This window comes from Colias philodice, chromosome 14, assembly GCF_061535455.1.
Source record: "Colias philodice isolate Cphi_HAF_F1 chromosome 14, ilColPhil1 Martin Lab GWU primary, whole genome shotgun sequence".
Taxonomy (NCBI): domain Eukaryota; kingdom Metazoa; phylum Arthropoda; class Insecta; order Lepidoptera; family Pieridae; genus Colias; species Colias philodice.
Genome location: NC_143099.1, coordinates 11,950,753 through 11,978,746, shown reverse-complemented (window position 1 = coordinate 11,978,746; position 27,994 = coordinate 11,950,753). Strand labels below are relative to the sequence as shown.

At 33.1% G+C, this 27,994-nt stretch overlaps 2 protein-coding genes across 3 annotated transcripts in view; both read left to right on the top strand.

Moving 5' to 3' along the window:
• The first annotated feature begins 981 nt into the window (after positions 1–981).
• The window catches only part of LOC149483101 (solute carrier family 22 member 6-like), a 102,114-nt gene continuing 75,101 nt past the window's right edge, over positions 982–27,994 (top strand). Inside the window, exons 1-8 of one of the 2 annotated variants that reach the window (XR_016316577.1) lie at positions 982–1,263; positions 14,615–14,831; positions 15,449–15,549; positions 15,930–16,084; positions 16,421–16,787; positions 17,284–17,543; positions 20,260–20,441; positions 21,131–21,705. Coding sequence is in view for 1 of the 2 variants with exons in the window: in XM_089703175.1 (XP_089559301.1) it covers positions 1,133–1,263; positions 14,615–14,831; positions 15,449–15,549; positions 15,930–16,084; positions 16,421–16,787; positions 17,284–17,543; positions 20,260–20,441; positions 21,131–21,289 (1,572 nt within the window). In the remaining variant the exon portion in view is untranslated. Of the gene's footprint in view, positions 1,264–14,614; positions 14,832–15,448; positions 15,550–15,929; positions 16,085–16,420; positions 16,788–17,283; positions 17,544–20,259; positions 20,442–21,130; positions 22,189–27,994 lie in introns of those variants that run through there. The other variant, XM_089703175.1, reaches the window with a different exon arrangement.
• Positions 25,109–27,994, top strand: part of LOC149483107 (organic cation transporter protein-like) — a 30,250-nt gene continuing 27,364 nt past the window's right edge. Inside the window, exon 1 of the mRNA XM_089703171.1 lies at positions 25,109–25,252. Within this exon, the coding sequence (XP_089559297.1) occupies positions 25,128–25,252 (125 nt within the window). The 5' untranslated portion in view covers positions 25,109–25,127. The remainder of the gene's footprint in view (positions 25,253–27,994) is intronic.

Here is a 27,994-nt window from a genome sequence, read left to right as displayed (position 1 = left end):
TAGAGTTTGGACTTTAGAAGATAGCAATAAACTCAGGTTAGGGCATTAGACTCTTTTGCCGCTGAAATTTGTGTGATCTAGCGCAAAGGGCATTGGCTACTCCAACCGCAACCCTCACGGAAGCGCTCACGTCCAGCAGAGAGCGTCACGAGTCACTAACCTCCCCCTAGTGGACCACGAGTCGTGCACTGGCCACCACACAGCACACTACCGCAGCGGTTCATTTGTTCACTATTTTTATCTGACACACATATAAACGGATATTTTTGAATGTGCGTGCGATTGTAGACAGCACGGGGCGGGCGCGTGCGGCGACTGTGAATGCCTTGTTTATTTTCAACAATCCAATTTGCGAATAGAATGGGAATAGTCTATTTTTTGCGGATTACGTTTCGCTTAATGCAACTTGAAAATTTAATCGAATACGAAAATAACTTAACTTGATCAATAAATTAGTATAATTACGCATCTAATTGGAGATCGTACTACTAATATAGCGAGTTAATTAGCCAGTTAACTACTAGAAACTATTAGTACACCTATAATATGACAAGTATTTGAAAATAAAAAAAACATATAATTTTATGTTTTCAAAGTAGCTTGTTAAATCAACTGGTCGAGGATTCTGAATTCTTTCATTTAATTTTCCTAAAACGAAAACCTCAATCATCTCATAATATCATTATACCTTTCTTCACAATTTAAAAATAATATTTTTTTAAAGGATAAGAAAAGTACGAAACAATCGGCATGATAATTAAAGACACTGACACAACAAGGAAATGTGTCAATAAGTTCAATCCCTGAACGTTATTTAAGTATAATTAGATAGTTGCGCACGCGCAAAAAACAAGCGACAGCATGGCCCGCCTACTCGCGCAAGCTTCCGCGATGCCGCGAGGCGATACTTTTCCCGGCCTAAGAGATCACTTTAGCTTATCCACGAGCTCACTTCGACCCCAGCCCGCATTGCCGCTCGGACTTGCCGGCCGGCGGGACGTCTCCACAGCCACCTCGTGTGCATGTAAACAAAGCCGAAGTAAACAATATATATTCAGGAGCATAGGCGGTCAGGTCGCAGTTCGCCACCGGTGTTTGCCCTGAACTATTGTGTCTCGCTTGTGGAACAGTGATGGACAAGGACGGCATCTCCGGGTGGGGCTGGTGGCAGGCGCGCATCGCCCTGCTGCTGGCGCTGCCGGTGCTGCTGACCGGCATGTACGGCACCAACTACGTGTTCCTGGCTGCGCACACGCCGCACAGGTATTTGTCTGCTGGATCACTGCTTGCATATCAATTAATTAATCCTAAAAGCATCCAACGAGTTTGTTATGTGTCAATACAGTTAAATGTAGAGTCGTTTTTTTGATTTGGGGTTTGGGACTTGGGTATTCATTTTCATATAAACTATGAGAATGACTTATATTGTGCAAATAAATAGGAGAAGACGATTTAATTTATCCAGGAAATAATTATGGATTATAATTTACTACTAAAAAATAGGGACGATCATTTATGATCGTCCTTATTATTTTCGGACTATTTTCTGGATGCCTATTCTAAATGTGCATAGACCAATTACCTACTTATTTATTTCAACAAATCGTAGACGATAACCCTATCTTTTAATAATATTCTTTATGTAGAGTATGCGAAATATATTTTTTTAAATCACGCCAATTAAAATTCCATGTATATATTGCGTCTAAAATTCTATACACAACGCTCTAAATTTTGCCTTTAATTACCACTTAGGAAGAAAAAGGGAAATTTTTTCAGGTTATTTTTATTTCTATAATTTTCTTAACACTGTATTAAATGTCAACGTTTAACTAAACCCGATTAATTCCAAGTGTTTAGCGTGGTAGGGCTTGCGTGACTCACTATTGGTATACACAGCACAGTCCACACTGGTAAGTGGTACTGCTAAATATTTACACCTTCACACGTGGCTGTGTTTCTTACAAATCGTATTTTTAACGTATTCCTGTACACGCTCGCGTAGCGTGCGTACTTTATTTTTATTAATGTGTAACTTACCGATTTATAACATGATACGTCTGACATCGAAGTATTTTCGATTTTGTTGAAATGAACAAAGAGTTTAGAATCGAAAGAGTCTAGTCCTAGATCTGTGAAGATATATTTTGTAGATATACAATGATTATTTTTAACAAAATATGTGCCTTTATTTTCATACTAAGTATATTGTTTACAAAATACCAGAATACATTCTTAATTATCTAATCTTTGTCTGGTGAAAATATTGTTTTAAACTTTTAATTAAACATAATCGTAAGATTGTAGACATAACAAAATTACTATAAACAAATATTATCTATCTAAGTACTTAAAAATTTACATTAAAGTATAATCTAATTTAAGATTATGAAAATAATTGCACAAAATTATGTTATGAAAATAACTAATAAGGCTATATTATTAAAAAAAAAAGTTTAGTGTAACTTAATAAATAAACAAATTTAGAACTGTTTGATTCGCAATATTGACTCTTGATAGTCAATACCATATTTATTTTGGTTCCACAATATGATTTCGCGCCATTTGACCATAAGCTGATACGTGTTATCAGCTGTCTGCACCCGGAAGTCGGTGTCGAATATTTTCATAATTAATCAATTGAACTGACATTAAATGTCATGTTCACTTGATTACAGTACAAATTTTGTAATGGTAACCTGCTAGTCCACTTTGCCACGACTCTTATTAGATTGGACAGTTGGTAAGACGGAAAAATTACAGCAGTTTTTCTTGTGTTTTGTTTGTTAATTAAATAAGAAGTTTTATTTCATGTTTACCTGCTTAATTATTTATTTTCTTCTTGTAATTTATATTTGTAACCGACAGCATAGTAGACAATAAAATTCATCATTTTCCTCAAATGTAGAGTCACAACTCACAAATTGAAAATTATCGTTGATAGTTTTAACATTTAGTTAAATGCAAGGGCAATTGTATGATCAAAATCGAAATCATTCGACAAAATGAAATAGGTGACACATCTTTAATTGATACCATTATTCATCGAAGCAAAATTACTACAATGTTAAACGTTTATTTAAAGCGTTTAAACTGCGTTGCATTCAATAATTATAATCGAGATACCTTTCAAATTGGTTTGTTTATACAAAGGTATATTAACATAAAGCGTGTAAGATAGTCCAGTGTTACTTGACCCGTAGCGTCCTGTGGTACACGCGCAGGCGCAGGTCACAAGTCGAAGCTTATCTTAATCTATATGGAGATTACCACGTGCCTGCTATTATAGCTTATATAAACATGCACTTGTGAGAATTGACCTGTCTTATTGACCTATCTAGTGTCAAATGTAGGTCGAAAAACGAAAGCTCACAAAAGCTAAATATAGTTTGAATTAGGTACATAAACATTGAAGCATGATGTATGGAACTTCTTCACATAAAATAATTACCATAGATTCGCATGCACATTATCTAAATTGGTGTAAAACTTGACGTTTGCAATCATACTAGTAGATAAAGATTATTCTAAGAGTAAGTTATTACAGATTGTATGTAATTCTTAAGGAATTTAATTATTCAGGGACTTAGTCTTTCTATTTATCAGACCCATGATAAACTAATCTTAACAATATGTGTAATTATTAACAACCTGATTTAAAAATACACATACGAATTGAATTCCTTCTAAGACCTTTCCATCCTGATCCATCTCTACACGTAAGTTGCTTTCGTGAAAAAAGCTTCAGTACGCAATGCTTTTCTTTTACTGTTCTAGTTAAAAATAAATGACAATCAAGAGCGATTAATCAAAATGTACATTAATAAAACGATGTGTGAGTCACGGGTGACACAATCAGACCGATTCAAATGAATACTTTTTAAACTGTAGTCACCAAGCGTGGTTTGTAGACATTTAAAATTATACACACTGGAGAAATGTATTCCGCGGTTGTAAAATTGAAGATTTAAAAGCTTCGTGTGTGACCTTGTTATTTTATTTTTCGCCCGGAACGTGAAGACGTTGCGTTTCTGTAATATGGGAAAAGCTCGTATTTTAAAATTAGTGACTGAAATAGAATAATTCGAACATTAAGAATATCTTAAAACCGACATTTATTCGTTTTAAAAACCATTGTTTTGTATAAAAATAAAGCGGATGTTAGAATAAAAAATAAATCTTTTTAGAACGTAAAGCTGTTAACGTAAACATAAACAATGTTGTAATTAATGTAGTCACGTTAAAATTGTATTAATTACGAAGCAAGTGGGTTTTTAAAATTGTATGGATAAATAATAACACCTTACTGTATAATAACTTATTAATTATTATAAGTACAGTTCATTGAATGGACGCGTGGAGGTGTGCCGTGTGATCTTATCTCTCGTAATTTATTTGTAAACAAATACATTGTTCGTGCCAATATAAATATTTCGCAAAGTCACTTTATGAATTAATGTAATTTTTTTTTCAAAATCAAAATCAAAAATATTTATTCTGTAACAATTTAACAGTCATTGAGACATCCTTTTAAGCAATTAAATGCTTGTGTTAGGACATCTCGCTCTTCCGACAGTACATTATGCTTAAGTGTTACACGAATAACATTTTCTTATATAAAGAGAAATATGTAAAATTTATTTAGATATATGTATTATAGGGAACAGAACGAGTGTATATTTTGTGTGTGTGTGTGTGTGTGTGTGTGAGTGAGTGTGTGAATGTGCGTGTGTGTTTGTGAGAGAGTGTGTGTGTAGTGTGTATATTATATAATATGTTGCTTTTTTTTAATTTATTTTATTTAATTTTAATAAGTCTTCTATTTCCTCATAATTTTTATTTTTTAACCATTTAATTAGTTGCAATTTACACTCCTTCGCTGTTTTAGGGTATATATTTAAGGCTTTATTTATTAAGTTGTACAGGCAAGAAGATTGTTTAGCCTGTTGTCTTCGAGCATATGCGGTTTTAACAAGTACATTGGGAACCACACATGTTTTCCTCCTTCTATTATCAACTTTAGGATCATATTTTAAACTTTTGTGTTGTTTCAGAACAATATTTAATACGTAAAGCTTTCGAACTGTAAGAACATCACACACTGAATATAATTCTTGAGTCGGATTATTAAATTAAGATATATCTATGCATTATGCATGTAATATAACAATAGCAACTTTATTATTAATTGCTTTATTTAAAATTCATAAAGAGAAAAGCTTGATTTAGACACGTCGTCATTCAAATGGCTATCATGTTAACAATTTTTTATGCAAAGAATCAAATTAGTAGACAAATATAGCAATTAGTAACTGACCCTACGATATTCCGATGTTCAAACTTAAAAAAAAATTAAGTTTAATCACAAGTAGGTAGGTAATATGTGTAAAAGCTCAAACATCAATCCCGTAAAAGTAGACTAGAACACCGCTTGAGGATTTCACACTTAAGAAATAAATAGCGAAGCTTGAAAGCTGAAACTCAATACCATATAAATGATATAAATGATGAAATAAAACAAGTTTAGCGGGTCGGGGGCTGCGGGCGGGTCGCGGGCGGGCCTCACGTGACTTTCATTAAAACGAACCACGTGCTCGGCCTATGTGTGCGTGAGCTTGAATATTTGACCACATTTGCCATGTAAACGCATGTATGTACGGGTACCTATGTTTTAACGTATTTGCATTTTATACAGGGTTGCCTCATGAAACATTATTTAGCTTTTCACTTATCGCTTCATAGATAAATCTGAGCCAAATGTGTTTTATAGTGTTTCGTATAACGAACTATTTACCTAACAGATTGGTTTAGCAAGTTCAGTTAAAATGTGTGTATTTAGTTTATTATCATTTACATATTTAGTTAATGCTGATATTATATATTCATACCGTTGGAAATTAACATATTATATTATAACTATAGATAACCGATGAGATGTGATAGAGTATCCATTTGTACGAAATCGTAGTTAATGCCATCAGAATTTTCATATTTTTGTCACCCACTATTTTGTTATTTACTTATCAAAATATTATAATTTATGGGTTGTTTAACATTCATTCAAATCAAGCATAATTGAATAATTATGAAGGACGAGAAGTGGTTTGTGTGTTTATTTATAAAATGGCCATGTACGACTGATTCACTTATAACTCATTAATTATACATAAAAATATAATTATAATTAATATGCATAAATTTTGTGAGAATTTACTGCTGACAAAATTTTTATTAAATTGTCAAATATTTTTCCTCTTAGCTAAGTTATGTAAAAAATATGCCTATGATCAAAAATAACTCTTAGGTATCATTATTTAAAAGCTTCTGGAAGTCCATTGAACTTTGCGATGCTTAAATATAATTATTATATTTTAAATTTGAAATATTATAAAACGAAATAGGTATATCTATAAATTGTAAAGAATTTAAATATCTGAATTCTGAAAGTTGGTACACCACCATTGTATTGTACGCTGTTTTATAAGCTCCTTATTGAAGATATCTAATATAAAATATGGTACCAACTAAAACTATTTAATTTTCACGCTTTATTTCATACATATAACGAACAACCCTATTTGTCTATATATAAAAGTCACATAGCTATAGGCTCTAGTCATAAATGTGTGATTGCTACAACCGGTCAGCCTGTGGGCGACCCTGGCCCTAACTCCAGCTCTTCAGGATAATCGTGTTACAAGATAATAAACCTTTATAATAATAAGGATGAGCGAATAAAAATAATAGACGTTAATTATATATATAGTCATATCCAGTTATATCTTTTTCTATAAGTACATATACAGTTCAAACTTTATACTATGTACTACAGTATTCTAACATGACAAAATAACTATTTAGAGAAAATAACGTACGTATCTTAAAACACTAGAAGCTTTACTTGATTAAGAATTCCATATGCACGTGATTTTAAGGGGCATATAACATACTATTATTCAATCTTTATACAATCACTATATAATTTAATTTATAAATTAAACAATCGTAAATTGAAAACAGAAGTTATTTATCGTAACGGTACGAGTAATGTAAATTTTAATGGTTTATAAATTACATAGCAATGTAAACATTGCAATTTGTTTTTGTGAATCTATTTCAGTTCTATTATTTTTTGTGACGTCTATTCACAAAGTGAACGGCAAATTAACGTCCCGTGCGGTTCAATGGATATGAACCGTCAACCGATTAAGGTAATCTTGTCGGGTTTTTGTCAACTTAATTGTATTCTAATGTTGTGTTAATAATAGAGTTCTTATCTAAATAGAATGCCACATTAATATAGGATTAATGAACTAAAATTTTGAAACTACAACGAAAAAATTTTTCAAATTCCGATTAAATTGAAGCATAGTAACTATAATGTTAAGTGATTTTGATTGAGAGACATAATTTGATCATTTTATAATAAAAAAAGACAAAACAAACAACTCTTTTTCTTTAATTTAATTTCTCTCAGTACGCCGCGCCTGTAAGAAATCGCTACATTTCGATAAACCGACCATTTCATTTTCAGAGCAGAAAAGCAGAAATTAATAAAATATACTGTATTTAAACAACAGTTCAAACATTCTAATTATAGGCACAGATAAAATAATAAAAAAATAAACAATGAATTGAAATTGATTATTCAAACAGTGATGACTGTAACGGTTTTAAAAATGATTGATTGCTTTTTTGTCTCACGAATTACAATTTTAAATCGTTTAGCTATTTCTAACAATCCTAGCGGTTAACTGCATTTGGAAAAGAAATGGGATTACTTTGTGTTAATCGAACTTTAAATATCTAACTGAAGGATATACCTAAAGATATTTGATTCGATATTTTCAAGACTCTTTATGACGTATTTATTGATTTTGATAAATTTTTAATTTCCTCTACAGCTGTTATGTACGCTAATGCGCAAATCGGTCGATATTTTATGTTTTAGATTATCCCAGGTGATGGTATATTTTTATAAGACTACTCACTACCTACTTACCTATATAAAATTATTGAAATTATTTTTACTGTGTAAATGTCCTTGATACTATAATTATACTTAACAAAATAAATTAAATATTCCTAATTTAAGGCGCAGTAATAATAAGGAACTAAAAATAACATATTATTTTATAAAATAATATATTAATAATTATTTTTCAAACGATAGTTTTGACAATTTATTTATTATTTACGTCGTTATTTGATTGTGTAACATTTGTGGTATATATTATTTCTAAACGTGTATAGATAAAACCTCGGTGACCACAACCGCAGTATCGCATCAATTCCAGTAGCAATTAATAAATCAACACCTATTTTATTTGTTTGTTTGTAAACAAATACGTTAAACAAAATCAAAACAAATACATGCCCGCTACGTTGAATGACCGAAAAAAGAAGGCTGTTCTAAATTCGAAGCGTGTCCTTTATTTTTTGAAAAAAAAAAACACACATAACAAGTTTTAAAATTAAAATCGTTTTTTCGAAGATATACCGTAAATAGATTTGAATATTTTGAGATAAAAACACGCTAAATTATGTAATAACGAGCACCACGTGCGTTTTCCTTTGGAATATTCCGTCAACACCATAGACTAATAATATATTTATTAGTCCATGGTCAACACAGTGAGCGGTTGACCTTACTCGGAGCCGAAAAAATGATAATCGGTGAACCGTAATCCTAAGTTCATAGCTACCAACATGTAGTTTGCTTATTTACTTCGCATACCATTCATAATTCCATTATATTATTGGTATATAAGTGTTTATTTAGATACGACGTGTAAAATTTTTGATCTTCCGTATGCCCAAAACGTGACTCTTTACATAGTTTATTTATAGAACAGAAATCGTATGTTTTACACAATGATAGCATTTACAATGATGTGCTAGCATAAATATAGCTATCCTAATGTACCTATGTAAATATGGCGGAACGAGATTTTTTTAAGTGAAAAGGAAATTTTGGCACCAATTAATGATACAGTAGGCCACATAAACGAAAAAAATAATGTTAAACGTAGAAGGAGATATCGAGTATCCCTCAGTGGATAGAACACTCGTCAAATGACATTTTACCCTGAAGAGTTTTTTAGAGCTGAAAGTTCCAGTGCTATTGACAATAAATCTGAATGCACAAAGGTTCGAGACAGCAAATTACAAATTTGGGACAGAACATCATGAGGTGTCAAATCATGACTATAATGAAAACAAGGGAAAACCACGGAAAACTTTTTTGTTCCTCATATTCAGACAATTCTGACTCATTTGTAATTTGCAATGATGATGAACAAAGCTCAGGAGCAAACGCTGTTGTTGTTGATTATTTGGTGAATTAATTGTGGGATCATATTATTATTATCATCACGTGATACAAAACGTTAAATATGGTAATTTACAAACTTGTTCTGTGATACCAGTTTAATATCAATTGGTGGTCATTAAAGAGACAGACCATTCTTTTTTATACGATTTTGTATTGAGATATGACTGTGTGGTGTTCCACGATCAAAGTCACATAATAAATAATGTAAAAATTTATAAGGAAAACTTAGGAGGTACGTTGTGTGTTTTTGACATAAAAATTTCTTTGGATCGAATTAATCGACACTTTTAAATGACGCCTCACGCCTTCAATTTTATATTATCAGTGAAATATTTTACATGGGATAATAAAGATAAATTATTATTAAAAGAAGAATTCCTTTAACGCTATTTACTTTGATAATTAAAAAACGTACATGTTTATGAAAAGTGCGCGAAAACGGGTGTGTCGAGGATACGCGCGAGCTAGCAAAAGTAAATTTTCAACAACGTTTTCTAATTGCTTAAGAATTGCTATGAAGTCAAACCTTACAAATTGTACTATCATCTTCACTATCTACGAAAGATATAAGACCAATTAGGTACCTAGTTCAAAAATAAATAAAAGCTAATGATATACTTAAAAAAAAAAAGAAATAGAATCATTGGTTATTTTGAATTGTTCTTATGAGTAATAAAGTCTTTTAACCAATTTAGATACTGATGATGCTGACGAATAAAGTGCAAGTGTTGAAGAATAGTTCGCAGAACGGTAAAGTTCAGCGTTCCTTAGTTCTGAGAATAGACAAAGGTTCAGAAATAGTTAATTCAGATACTAATCGCGTAGTTGATGCATTCAGTCAGTCGCTAAATATAACACCATGCACCTGCAGGTTAAAAACACCTGGCGATTGGTAACGCATTGTCTTGCTTGTCTTTCATCGCTTTGCTTAATAGAAAATGGATTAGATTTTTTGAAGAATAGAAAAAGAATGACCATGGCGCATTTGAAAACCGCGCTCTTCGCTGTACTGTGGCGAACTTAAATCTCGCCTTAATTTTGTCTAGTCTTTAAATTTTTGTCAATTAATATTTATTTAAACATTTTAATGCTATAAAACTAAAGATTAAGATAAGTACTTGATTCGATTATACATAGTTTCAATATAATCTTTAATACTAATAAGATTAGATTGGTTATAAGAAAATGTGTGACCATAAGCTCATTAAAACATAGGCTTATGAAATTTAATACGTATAATAACTTAAATCGGGTCACAGAGTGATACGTAAATAATATGTATTTAACGAGTAAATGCAAATAGTGAGTAATAAAGAAGTAATAAAGGGCTTTATTGACAGAATCGTTAATTTCTTATTATATCCGGCGAAACCAGTTAACTCCCATTACGCTATAAATAACACAAACATTTCAACTTAGGCCTGGTTCACACTGTGTATTGATATCTTAATTAAGTTTAATGTACGATGAACACTATAATATAAAATTGTATGATAGAAATACAGTTCTCTAGAGAAAAAACGACGACTACAATGACTATAAAGTTAATTGATTCTCCTATACATACAGTTTAGGGGCTAATTTTTACCTTTTTAAATAGATAAATAATATTATCAATGTAGGAAAAGTTTTTTGTCATAGAAATTGAAATAATACGCGCGATTTTTATATATTATTATTGCTGGTTCCTTGTCATGACCTTAAACTATTTTTAGATCGTAATTTAAAAAATCCATGTAAGACCTAGTTGTGTACCGCGTCGGTGGGAACCAGAAGCTGTTTGTCTAAAAATAGCGTTTTAATCGGTTGTACACAAATACAAGCTCTATGAATATGGGATACAAGTTGACAACCGGATCACTGAAGCAGCACATTTGGGCAGTATTTAGGTTGGTATTTGACCTGTCAAAGCTGTAAATATCTCACGTAGGAAACATTAAAAAAGAAGAAGAATCAATTGTTGTATTGTGTAAGTACTACGTTTTAAGATTTTAAAAATAAATTAGCTGTAAATATCTCACGTAGGAAACATTAAAAAAGAAGAAGAATCAATTGTTGTATTGTGTAAGTACTACGTTTTAAGATTTTAAAAATAAATTATTATTAATATTCACAATCAGATGTGAATAAAAATATGCAAGTATAAAGTAGAGCTAAAGTAAAACATCTCATCAACTCGTAAAGAACAAATAACTTAAAGCTTTGAGAGCTTTATTTATAGCGCTCTATCTGAAGGCAAACATTTATTCCTGTTCGTTCGGACACAATTCATACAAACCACACTACTCAACACAACCAACTATCCGTTTTTATCAATAAAAAATCCTGAATTAAATATTCGCATTATTTACGATGGGAACGTTAGTACCAGTTTTAAAATAGCCGTGAGAAAGTGATAGTGAGTCACGTGACGGCAACAAGCGTGTAAACCCCCCCGCCCTCCCGTCGCCTCACCCCTCCCCGCCCCTCCCGCCGCTGACTCATAATAGTACTATGTTACTAGACTGACCGGCAAAGCAGTGGATGTCCTATAGGCAATTATTAGGTTATAGCTGGCTAAAACAAGATACAGAGGATGTAACTGATTATAGATACTGTTTGCGTCTAATGTTCATGGATATTGACCGCTTTAACTTATTTTAGATAGATAGCTTAACTTGATTGAAGTTGCTTTAATGGTGAGACGCCATTACATTATTTTGAAAAAAGAATTGTCAGGTAGAAATCATATTATTACATATTGTTTAATGCTTTTTTAAGACAGTTAAGTGGAAATTGAAAGTTAAAAACGATTTCAACTTTCAATTCGAGTGAACATGTTCACAATAAAAGCTCAAGCAACTTGTAAGCTCGTTAGAACCCCAGTTTAAAATAACAATAATTTAATAATAAGTTAGTCTACCTATCTACCTTAGATTATGGATTGGTCTCCGCGCGCGCGCTACGACTAGATACCGCCGGCGTACTTGAAAAATGCGGCAACTTAAAGTACGCCGAATTCGGCGTACCCAAGCCAGTCGTGTCACATTGGTGTCACAAGCATTGTGTGGAGAGGGTGAACCGATAATTTATAAAGATTTTGAACAAAATCTGAAGTAAAATGCCTATTTGTGTCATAAAACTATTTAAAAATAATACAACAAAAAATAAGAAAGACACTGGGATCACGTACCATCACTAAGTATCGTATTATTCGAAATTTCTCCTTTACTTCGAAACATTTTTCTACGAAAATACGACGCCATTCAGTGTTGCCGTATTGCATATCCAAAAAAATACACGTGGTTGAGGAAATATTTTAGCAATAATTTGAACTTTTTTTTTTCAATTCTATTACTAACACATGTATAAAAAAGTATAATACAATAATTTATTTCTGTTTAACCATGTTTAACTGACTCATATAATATGTTTTTTTTTTTTTATTTCCGCTTTTTTACTTATAAACAACCTTTGTGACTATAGTATAGTAGCGTCGCAAGTGGATTTGAGTCACATGTTCATTGATTCGATTCCCGGCCAGGTCAGGATGAAAAAAATATTTTTCAAACTTCTTTCCAAGATGCCAGATTTCCCATTTATGAGGTAAAATTTATGTAGCTGGCAGCCCAATTCTTCACACACACTAGCGTCTTTACAAATTGCCTAACACACACTACAGAAATGAGTTGCCGCACTCACAGAGCTATTGTTTTTAGGTGGGGCGGTATCTAGTCGTAGCGCGCGCGCGGAGACCAATCCTTAATCTGAGCTATCTACTTTTGTTTTCTTATAAAATAAAATAAAAATACATTGCAATATGGTTGCGTATGACCACAGATAATTTAATACGTAGGTATGGCGATATTAAAGTGCGTAAATGGTGGCAGTACACATTGGGCCAACGTGTTGGGCCAACGGGTTGGGCCAACGTGTAGAGAGCTACTTGGCGGTATGTTGGCTTCATTAGCCTAGTTGGCGCCAATATTGGCAGGCCAACCGAATGTTGTCGGTTTTTTGTGCACACATCAAAGGATCTTGGCGCGCTCCACAAACAGCGTTCACACGTTGGTGTCTTGTTCAGTTTGTTGTTACTCGTCAGCGGAGACAGTATCGTTGCGCGTCAATGAAATTTACGTTTAACAAGGTTCCGATAGCGATGGCGGCGCCGAGGTTTTACAATTCGTAGATTTGTATCGACATGAAGGAATAATTTGGAATCCACGGCATGAACTACACAAAAATAAAACCATATGACTCAATAAATTAGATGTTCTATTTTCTATTTATTATATTATTCTAGATGTTTTTCTTATCTAACTTTCATACAATGCGATAAAAAAATGAATATATTTATAAAATGAGTAAAATAGTATTAAAAAGTTACTTGTTCTTAAAAATTAAATAACAATATACAATGAGCATGATTTTGATCAAATTGTGCTTTATTACATAAATAATATTATCATTTAATAAAATAATATCTAAAATCTAATCTTTAAAGTTTCGTTTTATAGGTAGTTAAAATTAAATTAAATGTAAAATGTACACATTTTAAACATTTGAAAAAATCTAAACATAATAATGTTTTATTTATACAGTTATAAAAAAAGGACAATAGAGATTGGAAAATGGTATCATCGCAGACGGCAGAGTACACTCATTGTTATTGATGCACATGTACGTAATAATTAAACGCACTGTACTTATATAAATAAATTGCCGCGGCTGCAAGAACTTCTACGGACTACGTCCATCTTTGAAGCGCCAATGCAGAATGATCAGTACGCCAATGTGTGAACAGGAATCTTGATATCCTTCATTTTTTCCCAACACGTTGGCCCAACGCCTTGGCCCCATGTGTACTGCCGCTAAGTAGACTTAATTATAGATTGTTCTATAATTATTGAGGAAACAAACAGGTTATTATGTTATAAAATAACCCATAAACCGACCCTTGATATTAACTAAACATTAATTATGTATGCATTGTTATCAATAATAATTGACGTGCCACGTGAGCATTTGCATAAATATTTAAAAAAAAATTGAGCCCGTCACTTATTTGAATTTGGAATTTTTTTGATGATAACTAGATTTATAATTTTGTGCGCGCTTTTATTTGAAGCTGGGTATTTTTCAATTCCTTTTTTTTAAATATGCTAGGAGTTTTTTTAATAGTGCATAGCATAGTGCGAAATTTATGATTAATACTATTGATACTAGGTACGGTATTTTGTCTATTATTTATAAGAAACATTGTTTCTTTTCCCATAAGTGAAATTAATATATCCTTTTCAGGTGCCACATTCCAGAGTGCGAAGACAACAGCACCCTTCTAGATGTTTCGGAAGAAAGCTGGGCGCCCGACTGGGGCGTATGGGCGCTGCACCCCGACTCCGTCTGCGAGAGACCACAGGCTGTGGACGGTACCTGCAGCGCGGCGTCTTTTAACAGTTCCGCTTTGCTAGTTTGTGATGGATTTGTGTATCAGCATAGGAGTAGCATCGTTTCTGAGGTGAGGTGCTAAGTTATTAGTCATTTTAATGATTTATTATCTGTGTTAGATCTGTTTAAGAAGCCTGACTTCCTAACTCAGGAAAACTTAACGTAGAACACACCATGCACCCACCATGCATTTTTATTTCCTGATGACTTATTTTTAGTATTAAAATAAATATTTCAGGACTGATTCCATACAAAGCTTTTCGCCATCTTTAAACACCCTGACACAGAGTAAACATTGATATTCATCACACAAATACATATTTTCCCTGGGCGGGAATCAAACCCACGACCTCTAGCTTCAAAGGCCGGCAAAATTCACTACCAACTAAGCCAACCGGTCAGTCATATTGTGAATAATAATAATTTGTTATTTTTGTCGAAATCAACAGATTTGAAATTATTATTATTTTATTTTAAAATATACTCATCCTGAGTGCATCAATTACTTTTAATTGTATACGTAGTATATTATTATTAGTATGTGCTTTTAATCATTATTTATACAACTGTTCAATCAATGTAATCGTGGAAAGACTGAAAAAAAATATTTTGATCACTGCTCTAGTTTTTGCAAATTAAGCCAAGGTTACAAGAAATTGAGTGTAAATGAAGAACAATGTATTTCAGTTCAGTCTGGCGTGTCAGGAGTGGAAGCGCACTCTGGTGGGCACCATCCACAACGTGGGCATGCTCGTGTCGCTGCCCATCATGGGATATGTTTCTGACAGGTATAATGATATGATTTAAAGACGACGTAAAAAATAAATAAAAAAATAAATTTAATGTGCTGGTAGGTAATAAACTCGCCATTTAAATATTGATATTGATCAAAATCTAAGATACCTATATAATAATACGTTATTCACAAAAAATGATAAACATTTTCAAGAGGGGTCAATTTGCATACATGATACTAAGATTAATGTAGTATTTTGTTATACATATTATATTATGTACCTATAAGTAATGAAGATTTAACTTTACCTTTTAAATGCGTCGACCATGCCATGACCATCTTTTTACGTGTTTATTTTATAAAAGTATTTCATGATATACTTAATAAAGTACTTAAAATAAAAACATTCTAACAAAACACATTAAATGGTAGATGGGGTCGTCGCGCAGCTCTCCTCACGAGCGGTGTGGGCGCGGGTTTGCTCGGGCTGTGCAAGTCGTTCGTGGGCTCGTACCCCGCCTACCTCGCTATGGAGTTCCTGGAGACTGTGTTCGGTGCTAGCGTCTATCCCGCTGCTTTTGTGCTTAGTATGTTGATATTTTATAATTTTAACGTAATTTATATGTCAATAATTGGGTATACTCGATGTTATGCTTGCTATACGTGGTGGTATAAATGGTGGATGAAATTTTCTGTTGTTCTCTTATACAGACAATGAACTCAATGTGTAATTTTTTTGCCAGTAGGTACCAAGTAAGAGCAAAAGAGTACCACTTATAATTACAACATAAATTTTTCATGTAAAAAAATGAAATTGCGACCACCATTTTTCTCGCATGTACCGAGAAAAATCAGCAAGAAATTCGATAGTTGCTCTATTTGGAAAGTTTTTGTCACTTTTCTAAACTATAACTTTATTACAGTGATCGAGTGGCTGGGAGTTGAACAAAGAATCTTAGCAAGTTTACTGCTTGGCATTCCACTAGCGGCTGGAGCAGCTACGTTAGCTCTGCTCGATTACCTGACAGGCTACTGGCGGACATGGGCAAGATTCGCATACCCACCGTCCTTCTTACTCCTCCTCTACCCATGGTTACTACCAGAAAGTATACGGTGGCTGGTGGCCAAAGGAAGATTAGCCGAAGCAGTAAGTTCTATGAAGAACGCAGCAAGGGTCAATAAAGTTGCAATCCCTGAAGATACTCTGGAGCGAATGTTGTCCAAAGATCAAATAACTGAGAAAGTTGAACAAGTTGTCGAAGAAGAAAGCTTGTTTAGAGCTTTTATAAAGTAAGTTCATTTTAATTACGCATAAAAAGGTTGCTTTTTAATTTCCACTCTACTTTCAATATGATAGTATCCCTAATAATAAATGACGTTTTTGGAGAACTTATGAGTAATATGTATCTATTATTTATATGAGTAGCTGTAATGTAACTGAGTTAGATCTGGAGTTGAAGAATTACTTCAAATTTCAATAGGGTACTAAGTAATGAAATAAATCTTCGAAGTATTACAATCTCAATTTATAACAATATAAATATGTATGTGTATGTTTTCCCTACTATTATTATTTATTATTGCACTAACCCATTTACTTATTTTATACTTTTTCCTCTACTGTACCAAAGGTTGTCTGGAAGAAATCGCTCTAAAGTGATAAGACCGCCATTTGTACTTAGTTTAAGCTATATTTAAGGGTCTATATTTCTTTTTTATTCTCTTTAAGTGCAATAAAGAATTTATAAATAAAAAAATGAATAAATCTCTCTCTATTCCATTACAGGTACAGCGCGCTCCGGCGGCGCCTGTGCGTGTGCTTCGCGTGGTGGGCGTCCGCAGTGTTCGTGTTCTACGGGCTGGCGGTGCGCGCGCACGCGCTGGCCGGCTCCGCGCACGCCAACTACGCGCTGCTGGCGGCGGCCGAGCTGCCCGCGCTGGTACTGAATACATTGCTGTTGGACCGCGCGGGCCGGCGGCCGCTGCTGACGTCGGCGTTCCTGCTCACCGCCGTAGCGCTTATCGCTATACCGTGCTTGCCTAACCGTAAGTTATAATTTGGTTTGATTTTGTCTGCTTAGGGCCGATTTTTCAATGCTTGGATAAAACTTGGATGCGTCCAATAAAGTATTACACGATAATATTAAAATGTCACATAAACTGTCAAATACGGGCAATTAAAATACGTTTTTAAAATGGTAGTTTTATACATTACTCGACGGTTTTATCCAAGCATTGAAAAATCGGGCCTTAATTTGACAGACTGTAAAAACTGTAAAATGCCCGGTTTACATGATGATTCCAATCCAGCGATCTAGTCCAATACTGGATTGCTTACTGGAAAAATGTAAATTGGCACTAGAATAAACTGAATACAGTGTGCGTTCCAGTTCCAGGTAACTGGATTCGCTACTAATAACTGGAATAATGTAGACGTTACAGATCCAGTCCAGCACTGGCAATCTTGCTAGATCACTTTTTTTTTTCTATACTGAAAGAAAGAAAGAAAGCATTTATTTGCCACCATATAAAAAATATAAATCTTAGTACTTAGTATAACACACAAAACAGAGAAAAAAAAAAAAAACAAAAAAAACATTGAACGTATGGCATTTCATGTTGACAAAAGGGATCAACTCAGTATTCGGCACGAATGACAATAAAACCATTCGTGCCACTGAAACTTAGCCATCTGTTTATGTTAACAATAATCTAATATGGTCTCTGATTTTCATCTGTAAATATGTTTATACACTGAGATTTGCTCATCATTTGTCTGCGAATCTTATCACAAGATCGCTTATGCTATTTCTCTTCAGGCGAGAAAATCTCACAGTGCCCCCTCCCTTCAGTTCAGCAGCTAATTTATTTATATGGTGTCCCAATCTGCCTTGATATTTCTTGCTGTTTAGTTCTATTTCTTGCTTCACTGTGTGCAGGTTCAGATCTAAGTTCATACATTTATTGCTAATGTATGGTGGGATGTTGAACATAGCTCTCATAGTTTTATTCTGGAACCTTTCGAGAATTTCGATATTGCTATGGCTGGCTGTTCCCCAGAGCTGAATGCCATAAGTCCAGATTGGTTTCAGAATAGTTTTATAGATAGCCATTTTACTGACATCATTCAACTTTGACTTACGTCCGATTAGCCAGTACAGGAGGATAATCTTTTCCATTAATTTTCCAATAACAGGAAGCAGACTTATAGGTCTATATGAAGACACTTCATGAGCTGGTTTACCTGGCTTCAGGATCATAATCACCTGTGTTATTTTCCACTGGCTATCCGTATTGGGTATACGGATCTTAAGCATGCATTGAAAATAGTGAGTAAGAATAATATACCCTTTTTTGGGAGATTTTTTAGTAGGGTAGCATCAATGAGATCATATCCAGGTCATTTACCTTCTGAAAGTTTCATGATTTCCCGCTTAATTGTCACGTGTTTTAGTGGTAAGCACATTTGTAAGGTGAGTCCAGGTGATTTTCTACTTCATTCCCAAGGCATCGGGTACTACATGAATGCGGTTCGAAAACATTATGCAAGTAATTAGCATAAGTGTTAGCTTTTTCGCTGTCAGAGCGAGCCCAGGATCCTAAAGGTGTTTTTAATGGAGTTATTGGCTGCTTGGGACGCTTTAGGTATTTTGTAGCCTTTCACAAAGAATAATTCGTGTCACTTGAATGTGTCAGTCCAGCCAGATACGATTGGAGATTCTCGTTTACCGACTCTTTAATTAATGTTTTCAGACGTTGTGAGGCTTTATTGAACGCGGTCTTATCACTGGGATAGTGAGTGTTTAGCCATATTTGGCGAAGTTTACGTCTTTCCTTAATGCAGTCTTTGATCGAAAATGGGTAAACATGTTCTTTGACTTGCTTCGTTTTATGATGGTATGTGGACTTCTATGCTGCTTCATGAATTAATTGATTTAGTGCTTCTATAGCTTGTTCTACCTCATCGATTGTTTTCATTCGGACCCTAAGTTGTATGTTCGACGTGATTATGTCCTGATATTTGTCCCAGTTAGTGCTCCTGTTGTATATTTTAGATTGGACTTCTATTAAAATGATCTTACCACATATATTGAGGACAACTGCAGAATGATCTGACAAGAGATCCACGTCGGATTCGGTATAATTTGTATTGTTAATGGCAATATTTTTGGATATGAATAAATCCAGCTCTGCTAGATCACTGGCCTGGAATAATATAAACCGGGCATAATATACAATTTAAATAGAGATTTTCTTTAGAAATTAATCTAACTTAAATTTGGTGAAAGAATAACGACTATTGACGAATAAGCACATTTGCAGAGATTGATATGTTGGTTTTATGGCATTCAAATGCTTTATAAATATAAATTTATAAAGAATAGAACAAATTCGATTGCTTTGGCGGGTCACGAGTGGCTGAGTTGGTCAGGCATCCGCCCCGGAATGGCGCGAAAGGATGCGGGTTCGAGTCCCGCCTCGTGATCGAATTTTTTTATTTTTTATCTTAATACTATTGTAAAGGCGAAAGTTTGTAAGTATGGATGTATGGATGTATGGATTTTTGTTACTCTTTCAAGTAAAAACTACTGAACCGATTACAATGAAATTTAGCATACATATAGAGGGTAACTTGAATTAACACATAGGATAGGTTTTATCCCAGAAATCCCACGGGAACGGGAACTATGCGGGTTTTCCTTTGAAAACGCGGGCGAAGCCGGGGCGGACCTCTAGTAAATGTATAAATGAACATTTGCAGAGGAGGGTACAGCGGGCACGCTGCTGTTCCTGCTGGGCAAGGCGGGCGCGACGATGGCGCTGAACGCGCTGTACGTGTACACGGCGGAGCTGTTCCCGACGCGCGCGCGCCAGCGCCTGCTGGCGGCGTGCTCCACGTGCGGCCGCCTCGGGGCCATCCTCGCGCCGCAGACACCGCTGCTGGTGAGCTTTTTTTTGTTTAGTATAAGTTTAATACGAGTATTTATTTGAGACATTCCAAAGCCAGGTGAGTCCACAATGAAAGACCACAAGTAAATGCTGCGCGAAGCAGCTTGGTCAAAGTGGACCCACCTATTCGAAAGCGCTTGCAAAAGAAAGCTTGTACCTATGTTATGTGATAACATGAAATGTATCAGAAAAGTTAATTTTAAAATCCAGCAACCCAAACCTATAAACATCAATTTCGAAGAAGTAACTAACGGCACAGAATACATAATAGTAGCTAAACGCTACAGAACGGACACTCTCCGCCTCCCGCCAAAATTAAACACTTACCTCAACCCGCGCGATCGTGATTAAAATAGGCCACATTTTTCTGCAAGGATGATACGCAACGAAGATCAAATTGACAGTAATTTTATTATTTTGGATTTGTGATTATCGTTTTTCGTAGAAAATGGTTAGATATTGTGCTGTTTACGGATGTATTTTATCAGAAAAATGCGATTTTTTTACGCTAGTCACAAATGTGCCAACCATAAAGCGTTAACACCCACATTTGCAGTCTCTACAGTGTGACTGTCAAAACGATAATTTTGTATGGAGTGTCCGGGGTGTGCTAACGGACTTTTTCTGATACAATCATAAACAAAAGTCACTTTTATCTAAAATAATATTTATATGAATTCCAGGCGGTATACGGCCAATGGGTGCCCACCACCCTGCTGGGCGCCCTGCCGCTCGTGAGCGCGTTGCTCACCCGCCTGGTCCCCGACACGCTCGGCGCGCGCCTGCCCGACTCCTTCGCCGACCTCGACTCCAGCGCCACTGACGTCACCGACCTCGCCTGAACAATGGCCGAAGAAAGTATGGATCTCATTGAACTAAATAAATAAAAAAAATGTTGTGTGGTTTTATGAAACCACGGTAAAAGTGAAACTGTTCGAACGGTTCCGAACACTGCTTTGTGTAGCGCATGTCGCGTGACGGTCGCGATACACGCGACATGCGCTACACAGACCAAACAGTTTGGGACGATGTAATAAAAGTTTCACTTTAATTAACAAATAAAAGTTTATTTGACTCAAAAAACAAAAGCACAAGGTGTATACAGATCTTATTTGCAGGTACATACATTTTTATTTTACGTAGAGTTTAAACAATGTCCCCTATGCTAGGTTAAACCTGTGTTATAGGGGTCATTCGTACATAATAACATTATTATATTTATATGTACTTACAATCTACATGCAACACATAAATGTAGGTGAAAGTATTATAAAAAAACAGAACAAAAAATAACCTTTTTTAAATAAAATTATAGTTTATGATTGTGAATTTGAGCGCATGCGTGTATGTGTGTGAATGTGTAGGAATGATTTAGGATTACACGTGCAATGCACTATCGTTGGGGGAATTTCGGATGAGGGGTAATTTCAGAAAATTGTGAATACCACTAAAGAGCATCGCTTTATCGTAAGTATCGTGAAGGAAGGGCATGAAGATTGATAGATATTATTAACATGCATATTTGCTTAATCTATCGCTTGTTACGTATTAATTTAACATATTCCTACGTATTTACCCCGTGGCCGGAATTACCCCAATGCACCTTAGTACATGTTTGTATAATACGACCAATCGACCATAGAGATAAGCACAGAAACAAGATAGGTTTAGAACAAAATATTGAAAAGTTTAAAACTTGGTTAAAACGCAACACATGTAAAGCGTTTCTTAGACTGTAGTGTTATATTTAAAGTTTGGGACATGTTTGTATAATACGACCATGTATAAAAGACCGAGAGACAAAAAAGCACCGAGACGATTGACATAAGAGAACTATATTTGCGTTTAGTAAGACAATTAAAATTAAGGATCATTTATATTTCAAAACATATTTCATTATAAGATTTGCCATTTAAATTTAGTAAATATTAAATTTTGCTGCACATTGTAAATTTAAATGGACATTTTCGTATAGGAGCTACCAACGTTGACAAGAGAGCATTTTAGTATAGTTGGTTCTTTGATATACTGTTCCTCTTGCTATTTCGGTTAGAGTCCGGGCTGTCTGGCTGGTCGCAGTGGTTGCGTTTATTAGTGCGCATCTAATCTGCACAGGAAAATATCCTTAATTTAAAGTCATTTTTTAACGCGTAATTTTTAATCTTTTGCCTTTAGATAGATCCATGAGACATAATTTTTTTATTGCAAGACGTTTTTTTCGTTGTTAAATAGGTGCCAGACGCAATTTTTTATTTCAAAATCATTAAAATGTCATCGAAATAAGTGAAATTCCATCAACATGAGTCCCCGTGAAGGATATACTATGTATAATATTCATTTTACTATTTACAATTTTTTAGCAACAATCTACCATGGTGCCTCCTTTTCCCAACGAACCTCAAATAGGACGTTAATGTAAACTTGATAAAAACCAAATATCATCAAATTCATATTAATACCCAAAAGTGTAATAAATATGAGACCATCTATTAAAAATATTAGTTTACTAATTATTCAATATAAGTATTAAAAAAGGATAATATAATATAAGTAATAAAGTTATTACTTACCTTTTAAGTGGAATCATGTTGATGTAATTTCACTTATTTCGATGACATTTTAATGCTTTTGAAATAAAAAATTGCGTATGGCACCTATTTAACAACGAAAAAAACGTCTTGCAATAACAAATTTATGTCTGATGGATCTATCTAAAGGCAAAAGATTAAAAATTACGCGTTAATAAATGACTTTAAATTACGGATATTTTCCTGTGCGCACTAATAAACGCAACCACTACCGCCAGCCAGACAGCGCGGACTCTAACCGAAATAGCAAGAGAAACAGTATATCAAAAACCCAACTATACTAAAATGACTTTTTTTTAAACGTTAATAGCTCCCGTACCATTTTTTCTTGAAGGAACGAATGCATATTATTAGATATTATTTATTGTTGTAATTGTTGATCAAATATGGACAATTATTAATGTAAGAATAGCGTTAAATTAACTCGCTTTGTTTTAATTAAGTACCATAAAATTTTTTATAGGGACAAATTTATTATTTTTGAAAATATATGAACAAACACCTCAGAATCAGATATGTACTATGAAGTACCTACTATGCAGGTAAATAGTATCTTACGAATTATAGAAAAGAACATTGATTACAATGTTTTGTTCGATTTAAGTTGTGCTGTTTGTTGTTATTTTAAGAAATAATCATTAAAATTGTTATTTTATATACCTAATGATTTCCTCGATTTTAAATTATTGAATCACGTTTTATTTAAGCTTTGATTGTTTTTTTTTGTTATAGTATAACTCAAAACGAGGGGTTCTTCTCAATTATAATTTCTTTTTCGAATATTAAAAAAAGTGAATGATTTAGTCATGGATTTAGTAAAACACCGCGTCGAGTGAAAACTGGTTCAGCTTTTAACAATTTTCTTTATATTTTCGATCATTAACTTAAAAAGAACAAGACTTATTGTATTTAATGATTTACTTTAAGATGCAGATACGTTAAAAATGTATGTCCTAAAAGACGAATAATATAAATATGTATTTGATTAGGTATACATGTTCATTGTAGGTGTTTAAAACACATTAATTGACAAGTTATATGTATAATTGTATAGATACTGAAAAATAATACAGTAAGGTTAAAATTTATCATTGATTTTGCATTTAAAATAATTAATTATTAATATTGTATAAAAATTTGTTTATCTTTTTGATGTATTCGCACAACATGTACAATTTTAGTAATAAGAACTTACCTTTTACTTTAATTTAAAATTCATGAAAGAACAGAACTGTTGAGAGTTTGGAATCTTCATTTCAATTTAAATAATTGTTTATTTTCATTAAGCGAAGAATGCTCAATGTTTCAGTAGAAATTAATCGCATAGTTAAATTACTATGCTGTAGGTTACCTATGAGGGACTGATATAAAAATACGATTTGTTAAATTGGTATAGGTACATAAGAATAATAAATAACTACTATTTCTTGCCCGTCCAGTTTAAGTAACTCAACATACCTACTTTGAAATAATATTTTTTACACATAATTTTATGAAAACTGATCGATACAGATAATAAAATTAATTAAGTGTTTTGGGTTATCATTCTAAGAATCATTTATAAGTATAAGTTAAATAATAAACTAAGTCGTTATGTAATAAAAACATCTGATGTTTATTGACGCTTTTTTTTTCTTTTTAATCCTTTCTTTTCGCCACCTAAACTTTAAATAATTATACGCTATACTAGAATGAGATTATTAAAAATGAGAAAATTAAAAACCCAATGGTATCTATGGTTGCACCAATTATCAACATTCTTAAAAAAACATCTGTTGATATTGATGCAGATAAATGACAAGGAGCCTTAAAATAGAAAAACAACATCTCTTCCTTGTAAAATGAAATAGCAAAAACGCGTATCAACGTTTGCTGCACCCAATCGTGTTTCACAACATCATTTACAATGGCACTTGCATACAATTGTAACCTGATAAAAGCGGCCGCTCCATTGATACAGGGTTGGCCCTGACCGGGCTTTCTACTGGACCAATTGATGTTAGTTATCTGTGAAGATAGTAGTTAGTTTTCGGTGAGAACCCTGTTGGTTCGGTTGTTAGCAGCAATGACGGAGGTAGACGTGGATGGTGTTATGCGGGAGCTGGGCCAGGCTGGACGGTTTCATCTAAAAGTGTATCTCCTGGTTACCTTCTCGGTGCTGCAAGTTGGACTACTACATACTACGTACATTTTTCTAGCCGGGAGCGTGCCATATAGGTATGTCTATTTCAATGTAATGTCTTAGATGTAGTATCATCATCATCAGCCCATATACGTTTATCCCACTGCTGGGGTATAGGTATCCTGTATGAGGGTTACGTAATATCACGATTATTTAATCGTTATATTATGTATGTTAATATTTTTGAATTTTCCTTTTATTATTATTTTTTATAACATTATTGCTTTTATTATTATTTTTTATTTACTATATTTATTAGTTTTGGAAAAATTTGATGACGAAGATCAATTAATGTTTGAAAATGGTTTATCAATTAAAGTAACATTATTAATTGGTAAAATAATATAAAAGTAAAGGTTTGTTTGTAAGTATTTTTTTATTTAGCGTAATTTTATAATAGTAAAAACGGAAGTACCTACGTTTTAATAGAACCTTATCGTTGAATTGATTTTAAACATTGAATTGTTAAGATGCTCGAATAAAGTAATAACAAGAAATATTATTCTATCATTCTGAATGTGAGTATAATATTATTATGATCGTATGTTGTCAAAAAAATATAACAAGTAATTATTAGTCTTGTGCAGAGTTGAATAACTAACTAAGAATTTATAATTAATTGTAAAAGGATATTAATTATTAAGTGATAGGTATTAAAAAGATGAAATTGAGCATTTTAATTTTAAAATAATGAACATTTAAACATGGAAAATGAACCAGAACTTTGTGAATTTGACGACTTCAAAAAGAGAGCGTACTCTTCCCTAAAAATCATCGCATTAATCCGGTGACGCGCCAGGCGCCAGCTCCTTTGCCCGCTAATACATAAAAAAATCCTATTAGTTAAAATTAAAGGAAATATACTTGATTAAAATATGTGCGACCTATTTTTAGTAGGTAATTTCAAATAGTTCAAAAAAATAAATTTTTCATTTAAATATTTAGCTATTGTGTTTGACGCAAATAGCCTATTATGCATGCTTATTATTCGTTATATTTACAACAAAAATGCTAGGTAGTTAGATAATATCACGAAAGACCATAAAAAATCATCATCAAAATGTATGTCAGTCTGTCAATTCAATTTGAAATCCCTGGCAAAACTACAAATACTTTTCTGACCACCTCGTGAGTAGTAAAATGGATCATCAGAGAAGATGTTCATGCCAAATTCAATGGTAAAACAAAATATCAATATAAAAAAACACATGGGTACGATTACAATTTTGATACTAATTATTATTAGTGTTATAATGTACGTATTTAAAAAGAGATTCATGTACAGAAAATAATTTAGTTCCCATTTAAGTACAACAATAGTCGGTCGGGAGGATAATTGTTAATTTTGTAATTTTATTTGTTAACAATTTTTTGTTCTTCTGTTCTTTCGTTGTTCATTCCATCAATTTTCGATCCAAGTTGTTCAAAAAAGATACAAAAAATTCTGATCGTTACTAAACATCGCTGTATAAAACGTTTAGAAATAAATAATTACTAATTACACGCTCAAAATGTCAGTTTGGCAATCTGTAGCGAGATTCTAACTATGAATTATAAGCATCAATCATTATTCTAATAACTTACTTTCAATTGTAAAGTATGTTTTTATATTAAATAGTAGTACAAGTCCTTGTTTTCAATCAAGCAGTAGGAATTAAAATATAAGAGTTAATCTCTCTTAATTATTAAAGTTAACAGTATTAAACTTACCGCATTTACTGTTATTTATTGTGCCTTCTCTATCTGATAAAATCAAGTCAAGATTGTATCGTTATATAATTTAAAAAAAAGGTATTAATTAATAAATGAAGCGACGCAGTATTTTTTTTTAATTCCACAATAATTAGGTACCTACGCTACTACTAGGATTATTTTTGTCAATAGTTTTAGATATTTGACTATTAAACAGAAAAATCATTATCATTTTAGGCTATATTATTATGTCTATCACACCCACACGCCCTTGAATAATTTATAGGATATAATATAACAATGATCTGCCCACAACATGAGTCGAATCTGATACGGCATTCAACATTCTATGCAGTATGCACTTCTTATCGAGTGTTGCAAGATACAACGCATATCATCTGATGGCCGTGTGAGATTGTCTACACTTATTATAAACCTTCACCTTATTGATTTATTAGGTAACAAATAATTAATAGTTTATATTAACACCTTCTTAAATAACATATCTGCCCTTGCGTAGGTACCTACTATTGTAATCATTGTTACACTTAATTAACTATGGTCGACATAACATTTCACTATCAATGTTTTCTATTAGAATTTAATGATATAATTTAAAAGTAAATTAGATATTCAAGGTATAGTGATTGGTTGTTACATTTTATGTAAGTAATGTTTGCTCCAATTTACAGTTATTTCATGACGAAGTTTACTGCGATAGGTATCAAATGACTGTAAAAAAAAAATCTACGATGAGAATGAATGCTGCTAATAAAGGTGGCGACTATGGTTGTTGCTTCAATTTCCAGTTATTTTAAACACTTTTTTATCCTATTTAAATATGTGGGTCATCTTTTCTTTTTAATCTTTTTTTTTAAAATAGCAACATAAGGTATATTGCAAAAAATTAGTAAGTCGACTGTCGAAATCTACAGCTACGTTCTATAATTTTATATTTATTTCTCCTTCAGAAAATACATCATTCACCAGATTCAAAATGTTTGCTACAACTATTTTTTTAACTATAAAAGGATATCAGTGTCATCTATAAGGAAGTTCAATATCAAAATGAAGACATGTGTCCA